This window comes from Ranitomeya variabilis, chromosome 2 (genome assembly GCF_051348905.1).
Source record: "Ranitomeya variabilis isolate aRanVar5 chromosome 2, aRanVar5.hap1, whole genome shotgun sequence".
NCBI classification, from domain to species: domain Eukaryota; kingdom Metazoa; phylum Chordata; class Amphibia; order Anura; family Dendrobatidae; genus Ranitomeya; species Ranitomeya variabilis.
Genome location: NC_135233.1, coordinates 89,254,720 through 89,265,278, shown reverse-complemented (window position 1 = coordinate 89,265,278; position 10,559 = coordinate 89,254,720). Strand labels below are relative to the sequence as shown.

At 41.8% G+C, this 10,559-nt stretch overlaps 1 protein-coding gene across 1 annotated transcript in view; it reads left to right on the top strand.

The window, feature by feature from the left end:
- The first annotated feature begins 531 nt into the window (after positions 1 to 531).
- The window catches only part of CHGB (chromogranin B), a 41,533-nt gene continuing 31,505 nt past the window's right edge, over positions 532 to 10,559 (top strand). Inside the window, exons 1-2 of the mRNA XM_077282654.1 lie at positions 532 to 834; positions 9,588 to 9,631. Of these exons, the coding sequence (XP_077138769.1) occupies positions 786 to 834; positions 9,588 to 9,631 (93 nt within the window). The 5' untranslated portion in view covers positions 532 to 785. The remainder of the gene's footprint in view (positions 835 to 9,587; positions 9,632 to 10,559) is intronic.

Genomic DNA, 10,559 nt, shown 5'->3' with positions numbered 1-10,559 from the left:
AAGTGGACAGTTTGATTTCACAGAAGTTTGATTTACTTGGAGTTATATTCTCTTGTTTGTGTTCCCTTTATTTTTTGATATATAATCTCAGCAACCCCATTACAAGTAGTAGGAATTGTTACATGATGCCTATTGAAAATAAAAAAAATCAATGACTTCTCCTTATAATGTAGCTGATGGCTGATCATCCAGGGGAGGACTTGCTGATGAAAGTCCAGAACGAGGGACCCTCATTTAGGAACTCAAAATGCCACAATAATGTATTCAACAATATTTCTTGTATTCCATGCAACCCCTAAAATCACCTAATTTGAGTGAAATTACAAACTCTATCAATATTATCTGAACAATATTATTGATCTATGTACAAAATATGATTAACTCCTTCTGCCACATTGCAGACTTCTGTTCCTACATTGCTTTTTATTTTTCACCCTCACATCATTCTAAATTACCAGCACAAACCATGAAATGTATCAATAATTCATCAGATGATCATTTCAGCATATGAGACTCTTTGGGGATCTTGGTGACGCAGATTCCTGGAAGGAAATAGGGGATCGCTTGCTTGGCTGCTTAAAATGCAGGCGGATAGCCCAGCCTCCCACCCAGCACCTTCTCTTTAAATAGAGCCCAGCTCATCAGCAGCTGTCACTGCGAGCGCTGGATCCTGCCTGGTAGAGCTCAGGAAGGAGGAGAGCAGCCGAGAAGTGTCTTGTGAGGAGCGAGAACACCGGCATCTGCAACTGAGAGATCCAGGGAGGGCGGGGGATTGTAGCAAGGAGATGCCGCCCGTCTTGGTCTTACTGAGCCTCCTAGTAGGCACCTTAGAAGGTAAGTGATGGTTGATGGTGATGGTTGAGTAGATGGAAATGTGATGGACAGAGGCACACGTAAAGCTGCCGCACTTCAGCACCATGGTCAGCAGCATCTAGTGAGGAGCACACCATGGACATCAGAACATCATGGACATTATTATTATTATTTATATAGCACCATTAACTCCATGATGATGTACATGAGAATCAGCACATAGCCAGGAGCTCATCATGGACAGCAGCATCAAGTGAGAAGAACACCATGGTTAGTAGCATCATGTGAAGAGCACATCATGGACATTTGTACATAGCAAGGAGCACATCATTGACAGCAGCATCAAGTGAGGAGCACACCATGGTCAGCAGCACCTAGTGAGGGGAACACCATGGTCAGCAGCACCTGGTGAGGAGGACACCATGGTCAGCAGCACCTGGTGAGGGGAACACCATGGTCAGCAGCACCTGGTGAGGGGGACACCATGGTCAGCAGCACCTGGTGAGGGGGACACCATGGTCAGCAGCAGCTGGTGAGGGGAACACCATGGTCAGCAGCACCTAGTGAGGGGAACACCGTGGTCAGCAGCACCTAATGAGGGGAACACCATGGTCAGTAGCACCTAGTGTGGGGAGCACCATGATCAGCAGCACCTAGTTAAAGGAACACCATGGTCAGCAGCACCTGATGAGGAGCACACATGGTCAGCAGCACCTAGTAATGAGCACACCATGGTTAGCAGCACCTAGTGAGGAGCACACCATGGTCAGCAGCACCTAGTGAGGGGGAAAACCATGGTCAGCAGCAACTTGTGAGGGGAACACCATGGTCAGCAGCACCTGGTGAGGGGAACACCATGGTCAGCAGCACCTAGTGAGGGGAACACCATGGTCAGTAGCACCTAGTGAGGGGGACACCATGGTCAGCAGCACCTGGTGAGGGGGACACCATGGTCAGCAGCAGCTGGTGAGGGGAACACCATGGTCAGCAGCACCTAGTGAGGGGAACACCATGGTCAGTAGCACCTAGTGGGGGAACACCATGGTCAGCAGCACCTGGTGGGGGAACACCATGGTCAGCAGCACCTAATGAGGGGAACACCATGGTCAGCAGCACCTAGTGGGGGAACACCATGGTCAGCAGCACCTGGTGGGGGAACACCATGGTCAGCAGCACCTGGTGGGGGAACACCATGGTCAGCAGCACCTGGTGGGGGAACACCATGGTCAGCAGCACCTAGTGAGAAGCACTTCAGAACCATGGACTGGTGATCTCAGCTTCAGCCTACAGGACCTAAAGCAATGGTTCCTTACTATAATATATTTTACTGTATAAACCAAATGTCTTACTGGCAAAATGCAAATGATACAAAATAATACAACTTAGCTATAATACTTTGTCTTCACTCACTATCAAATGATTTAACCCTATAGAGGTTAGTAGAGCCCAGGAGGGCTGTGAATAGTGCTGTAAATAATGGAGCCGCCTCTTCATAAATTACACTGGGGGCTTCCTCTTGTGTTACAGCAGTCATGGAGCATAAAAAATGCAAGAAGACACCAATTTCTGGTATTTCTGTTGAGTGCGTATTACATAACTCAAAGGGAGAAAACAGTTGCCAGTTCTACTAGTCATATAGTATCTATATTGTGCCACAGGTCCCTATGTCTATACTATGGAGCTCAGCAAGCGCTTGTATTGGGTACTGAAGTCATATGTTACATACATTTTCTATATATACACATATATGTGTGTGATCCCATGTATTTATTGCCAATGCTAGCAGTCCCATGCAAACGATTTACTCTTCTACTCGGCATTAAGCTTTATTATTGGCTACTTTATTATTTGCCAAGTAGCAATAACTAAACAGCTCAGCTCCACAGGGCAGCAACCAGAGCAGCGCATGGGATATGATCGCCACCTAGTGGGTAATAGTGAGCACTACACACCTCACTTACTGTAAATACATTTCTTTGGTAGATAAACACATTATTTATTTATTTATTAAAAAAAGAGACTGTGAAATGTCTGTAGAGACTATTTGTCACATTATAACAACCCCTCTTATTGATTCTGAAATAGTTAATAGTGTTGAAGAGGCAAATATAAGAAATGTAAATTTAGTTCATCTATCCGATAAGACATTAAACGAATCCTTACTTTTAAAATATTTCTGTTTATTTAATTATCTTTCTGTGACATTAAATAATGGAATTGTACCTATTATGTAAATTGCAGTCATATACGGTATTAAATCTTTTAAAGGACAAAACATTGACCATCTAATATATATTTTTTTAGACTTCTGCAATCTCTAGTGTCTTATTGGTAAGCAAGAGTGATATCGGCATGGGGTTTGTAAGTTCTCCCTGTCTTATATATCGTTTTTCTGCAAAAACTTCCGTTTCCCCATCTACTTTAAAAGAATTTTATCCATAGAGTCATTCGATCGTGTTTCTCATAGAGAAAAGGACCGATACAATCAATTTCATATCATAATGTGTGCAGCGCTGCAGAATATGTTGGCTTCATAGCATAATTGAGTGATATTTCACATAATAAATCCACAATTATTAAACACTCTAATTACCCAACAGGATTCGGAGTTGACGGAACTAATAATGGTGACCCATTGTCCAGTAGGTCCTTAATATAATAGTTGTGGAAAACGCCTGTAAACGCTGTCGGTGTCCATAGCCATTAATTAGAGATAATAGCAGCCTCAGTAACGTAAAGCTGGCAGCCTCCTAAACCCTTAGAAGATTTTAGTGCCAGATATTGATTGCATAAAGTTATTCCCCAAAATATCAAAACTACAGGAGTTGAGGGAAGAAACATTTCTATTAATGTTAGTTAATGGTTTGTCCAGGTTTGGCATCAAAGTCTGCAGTCACTTAATCCGCACAGCACACCCATTGCGCGCTGTCAGGATTCTCCGGCGGTGGCATTGTTCGTGTGCTGTCGTGGGAACTCAAGTATACAATATACATACTCTTGGCCACATTCCTACTAGACATGCGCTGCCTCGCTCAGTACAAGGACATTGACTGAGGCCGCTCAAGTCTAGTCTGCACGTGGCAGGAAGTATGAATGTCGCATACTTGCAGTCACATGACGGCCTGCTACCGGCGCCGGTACTGGAGAATCCTGACAACGTGCAGTGTGCGCAATGAGGATTCACAAGTCTGCAGCCACATAGAGTGACTGCAGATTTCCGTGCCTAACCTGGACAACCCCCTTAATGAATCAGAGAGCTGCCATGTGCCAATATCAGAAATCTACTCTTATCATGGGCTGCAGCACATATCTCTCTTAATTTACACCACTTTTGTGTGTGAATTATGATGAACTTGACGGACCATGCTCAATCAAGCCCCCCTTTAGATAAACTCAAATAATGGAGCTGGAATAATAACACCTTTTTATTGCTCAAAAATAGCAAAATTTTATGCCAAATTTCTGGCACAGACTGATGAATTTGCCCCCATAGGATTTTTTTTTAATTATTTGTCTGACTTCTAGGTGATTGATAAAACACATGTCCATCTATTTGGATTTATTGCTGCATAAATGGTAATCTACTGGTATGCAAATAATGGATGCTAATAATAATTAACACAGTGCAAATAATAATTTACTGGCGCCAAAGATGAAACAGCAAGTGATCATATTCCAACTCTACAATATTTAAGGCTTTAAAAGTAAGAACGTCGCTGACATCAGCATCACCCAGGTAGGAACGGCTATCCGCAGTACAGAAACATTCTCGCAATGATCCATCCTATATTGATCCTTTCCATTCCGCAAGTATCTTAAATGTTGATATTTTTTAAATTAATTATTCTATTAAAAAATATGGAAACACATTGGCTGCATAAAGGCGACTGCCATCTATCTCTGGGTTTAGGTATTAGTATCATTTACTAGTAAAATCACTAGATTCAACATCTGTAGTCATAAGAAATGTCCTCCTGTAGCGCGCGATGAAGAATATCTCATGGCCAAACCATTCAGTGTTCATATATATATAGATACTGAACCTAAGCAATAATGTAGATTGTTAATAGCTTTGATAGTGTTAGTAATTAATATACCAGAGGGGTCGTTGTGATTGTCAGCTGCTCGGCTCCATACACTAAGGCTGAAAGCAGCAGATCATTGTAATGCCTTTCTATTAGATCTTAGACCGCAGATTAATTGTGTTTGCTGGTCGGAAACAGAAGTCATTATTATCAAAGTGTTCAATGTCAGATCGAAAAAATCCTCATTTATTTTTTTAATTTAGATGAATTGATAATATATAACCAAGAAAAAAGACATCTGAGTATATTATATAAAGAAGGGTCAGGAGATTCAGAATTAATGTAATATACTGGTAATTGAAGGAGTTGGTGCTTACTGGCAACTGTGGCCTCTAGCAATTCCCTAACGTAAACGTATTCATGAGGGCCGGGTATTCCGTGTGTGAAGGGATGAAAAGAAGTGTAAAACCTAAGTCAGTTTTAAAGAAAAAGCCTCAGTTTATATAATATAGGAAACTGTAAACAAGCAGGGAAACTGCCTATTATGGCCACATTCACACTAGCAGTATTTGGTCAGTATTTTACCTCAGTATTTGTAAGCCAAAACCAGGAGTGGAACAATCAGAGGAAAAGTATAATAGAAATATACGCACCACTTCTGTATTTATCCCCCATTTCTGGTTTGGGCTTACAAATACTGATGTAAAATACTGACCAAATACTGAACGTGTGAACGTGGTCTTCTGGCAAACCGTGGTCTGTTCCTATTGTCTGGTGTCACTCCTATTGAATATGTCAGTGAGAACACGCTTTTTTGTTTTTTAGCAAAGTCACATGTTGTAGTGCAGTTCACCCTGAAGTTATGGTACCGTCCCCTTAATATCCGTGTTTTTAAGGGCATGAGGTGGCAGAAACCCCCTTCAGGAGATTGCTGGTAGCAATCGATAAAATGTCGCCTGAAGATCTTAAAGGGGAAGCTGCCAGCCACACCGGATTCCTTTTAAATATCATTTCAAGGAGCGGAATTGCATTTTGGCTTCAGATGTCAATTCTTAGTTTTGTTATTCATTTTTTTAAACAAACTGCAAGTGAGGAAAGTGGAAATTCCTTATAAGCATGTATGCAGCCCCCCTGCATTGCCATACAGGCTCTTTCACACGTCAGTGTGTCCAGTACTTGTGATGACAGTTTTCACACGTACCGGAGACACTTGCACACATAGACCCATTCAAGTCCTGCACACATGCACACTGTTTAAACATGGATGACATCCATGTGTCCGCAGTGTGACACGTTCCAGCGCCTGGGAATCAGCGGTACTGTTAGCGCTGTTTCCTAGCCTCGGGTGCTGAAGACCGCTCTCATCATTCTCGCCTGCTCCTCGCTGTGCAATCAGCGCTAGCAGGGGACAATGTTGAAAGTTATTTAGACCTGATAACAGCGATCATTCTCACAGTGATCTGCAGAGAATTCACTGAGCTGAACGGCGGTGAACTTAGTGACTTTTTTATTCACGGTGCTGAGATCACCGCAGTTCAGGCCGGCTGGGAACACAGCCACAGTGACCAGCGGTATCCTTGATGATGTCACCGCCGGTCACTGACGCTGCGCTCGCAGCAGCTCATTCATCAGTGGTTCTCAGCCTGGATAGTCGCATCTTGGCACCATCCAGGTTGAAAACTATTTATCCCCAGACATGGATTACGGCATGGGACAAAACGACCGCCAGGTGAGGGATATGTTTCTTTTTTCTTTTTGTTTTATTACAGGAGACCATGGCTTCAATGGAATGGGCGTTAGGTGAGTGTAACTGTGATTATTTTTAAATAAAAAAGGAAAAGTGTGTTTTATTTTTATTTGTAATAAAATACTTTATTCTGGCTGTGTCTTTATTTACAATACAACTATAGGATTAGTAATGAATAGAGGTGTCTTAAAGACGCCTCTCCATTACTAATCCGTGGGCTTGATGTCACCTGACAATACAAAGGTGACATCAACCCCACAAATATGAACCCCACTTGCCACCGCTACAGGGTAAGTGGGAAGAGCTGGGCAAAGCGCCAAAATTGGCACTTCTAATAGATGTGCCTTTTCTGGGTGGCTGTGAGCTGCTATATTTAGGCTGGGGGTCCAATATCCATGGTCCCTTTCAAGTGTGAGAATACCAGCCCCCAACTGTCTACTTTAGCTTGGCTGGTTGTCAAAAATGGGGGGGACCCCATGCCGTTTTTTTAAATTATTTTTTTAAATAATTAAAAAATACGGCATGGGGACCCCTCTATTCTTCATAACCAACCTTGCTAAAGCTGACAGCTTTTCCCTGCCCGGTCTCATCCCACGCTGCCATCTTGTGACCACAACTTATATGTTTGACCAGAAGTCAGAGGTAACGGTCACAAGCTCTCAATGTAAGTCTATGAGACCTTCATTCTGTCCTTTCTCTGGCTCCAATAGACTTACATTCAATTGTGACTTCTTGATCACCCAGCAAACAATGGAGAGATCTGGCAGGAAACAACTGGAGCAGCAACAATAACAGATGAAGATGGCGGCTGGTGAGTATATTACTAAGTGCAGGGAACTTAGATTAATGGCACCACTACAGCGTTAAAATATAAAATCTCCAGAGTGGTGCTTTAAGGTGTTGTCAGAAGAAGTCAAAATTTAGCATTTTATTAAGATCTTTATTGGTGCTACGTATCTGTATAGAGAAGGTGCTGCCGTCTTCTGCAGTATGTCAAGATAAGTGGATGTAGAATATACTCTGCACCTCAATATGGGCGTGAAATAAATGTAAATTTATGACAATTATAAAACATTTACCAAAAAGATCACAATTTAGAAAATTCCATTAAATGTTACATGGAGTATGGAGAAAATGAAGAGCAAATCGGAGTTTGTATGAAAACAGCTCTGATGGCAGCTGCTGGGTTATATAACAAGATGTGGGTCAGATGTAGGGCCTGGGCAGTGAGATCACCAGTGCGCTCATTAGAATTACATGGCTGGTCACGGCACAGTGTACAGATGTTGTCTGATGGACGGTGCCAGTAAATACGCAGTGGGGAGGGGAGGCATAGTGTAATAATTCTGCTACATGCTGATCATGAGGATTCTTTATTTTACAGTTTTTCAAACTTTTTTTTTTTTTTTTACCATAACATAGATCTGCATGTTTCTGTCAATATACAAACATGTAAAAAGTTTTAGCGTTTAGGATTTGTCCGGTTGTTAAAACACAGATTAAAATACCTTATTAGAGAATTCCAAATTAGTAAAGGGGAGTCTCCGTTCAGAAGCCCATTTATTAGGCAGAGAAAAGCTACAAAGATGGTGTCGTAATCCCGAGGATGTGAATCCATTATACATTCGGACTATTGATTCCTGTGTGAGGATCTGTTTCCCCTGTGGAGGCGCCGTGATCTCTTTGGGGCTGAGTTGCCGGATGCCGCACAGTTTTTCATTGGGAAACCCTCGCATTGAACTCGCAAGTGTGACCCCGGCCTAAAAAAATTAAAAGCATTGCTCGCAGTAGACAACTGCTTCACTGTGACCTTTTACCCAGGGCGCTGGTGTTAGACAAAGTTTGGCCCTAGGCAAAATTAAAAGTAGGGCCCCAAATGCTGACATAATGCACCATCACCTGTAACATTTGGGGTGCATTTATACAAACCAGTTTCGGACCAATAAACACACGCCAATTAGCTATAGTCAAGTCATTCAGTGCTTGTCTACCGGCCTGTCTACACAGGCTGATGAGCAATCACGGGGACAGAATGATCGGTTCTGTCCTCATAAAGTATCATGCTTTCAGCAGCTCATCTCCTGTTTACGGGGGCAAAGTGTTGCCAGAATCATCCAATTACCTCATGGATGAGCGTTCAGTGCGTGATTGCTAACATGTTTAGCGCTACGAACACTCGACCGCACTGACCAGATTTTTAAATGTGGATACTATACACACTGTATGTTACACACACACAGACACACACACACACATACTGTAAGTTACACACACTGTACTGTATGTTACACACAGACACACTATGTTACACATAAACACACACTGTATATTACACTGACAGTTAGACAGGCACACACTGCACATCACACACACACAGACACACACATTTTGTTACACAAACGCACACTGTATGTTACACACACAGACACACACTATGTTACACATAAGCACACACTGTATGTTACGTACACTGTATGTTATACACAGCCACACTGTGTTACTTATATTACACATAAATACACACTATATTTTACACAAGGAATGCATATTATACACACTGTATGTTACACACATACAAACACACACTACATGTGAAAAACAACACTCCTTGGTATTCACACAGACACTGTATGTTACACACTTCATATTACACACATACTATGCATGTTACACTCTCTCTGTTACACACTCACACTCAGACCCACAATGTGTGTTAGAATCACAGCCTCCATGCTACACACACGGAGACGGTAGGGGGCACACAGGGCTCTCTCCTCCTTTTTGGCCTTTTTGGAGATGGGTCGCTGGGCAATTGCCCAGTTTGTTCCACCACTCATATGGACTCTGTGTACTGGCTCCGCTTTTATCTACTGTTATTTATTTTGTTGGACGGAATAATTAATGCGTGACTTCATTAGTTGTGTTTTTTTCCCTGAAATTTGGATAAATGATAATATTCCTACTAACATTGATCATTTGTTTTTTTTTTTACACCAATACAGTTCATGCTGCTCCACTTGATAAAGGAATAAATCCGGAGGAAATGGTAAGTTACTACACTGTTTTTTATCTATATTGTTACTTCCTTACCCAGCCTGTCCCTCTAAACATAAGACTTTAGTGTATAAATAAATATCGCTCAGATTGAACCTTAATCCGTAGATTTGATAACAGAACATAGATGACTGCATGAAAATGACGCGAGAACCAAAATACTGTACAGATTGTAATAAAAAAAACACGTATGTGGTGTAGGTTTGGCATATTACAGCATATATTATTAAATAGATCTCTTAGACCTGATGAGGCTGGCGCATTTACTTTGAAAATTCATGTCATAATGACGGTATAATACTTTTTGAAATTTTATGTTAATCTCCTCCCACCTAACCTGATTGACAGCTCCTCAGTGTCCCTCCTCCCTGCTGCTGAAATCCCACACTGCATAATACAAGCAGCAGCTGTCTGTCTGGTTGGGATGGAGGAGATTGGATACATTGGATACATGAGCTCTCTCACTCTTCATCTGAGCTAATAAAATGCTAATCTTACTATCAGGATTATACAGCCCTTCTCACACAGATTTTCAAAGTAAATACATCAGCCTCATCAGGCTAAAAGATATATATTAAATATCGTATACAGTTTTGTATTGTGAAGTCTTGTGACAGATCATCTCTGAAAATGATTTGATATCTGAAAAGAAAAAACTTGCTTTAGCGAACCTGTGAAAGTAGGAGAAGCTCCACGCATAGTTTAGTTCCTCTTTAATGTCAAATAATGAGATTTTTATTTTACATAAATGGCCTTCACAAGTCTGCAGTCACATAAAGCGCTCTTTGATTACTATCACCTAATTGCTTTGTGTTCACTTTCCGTCACCTAATATCCACACATGACAGATTCCACACACAGATCTACCGTTACATGGGAAGGTTCAGACAGCGCAGTTCTCCTCTCTGCAATCTCTCTGC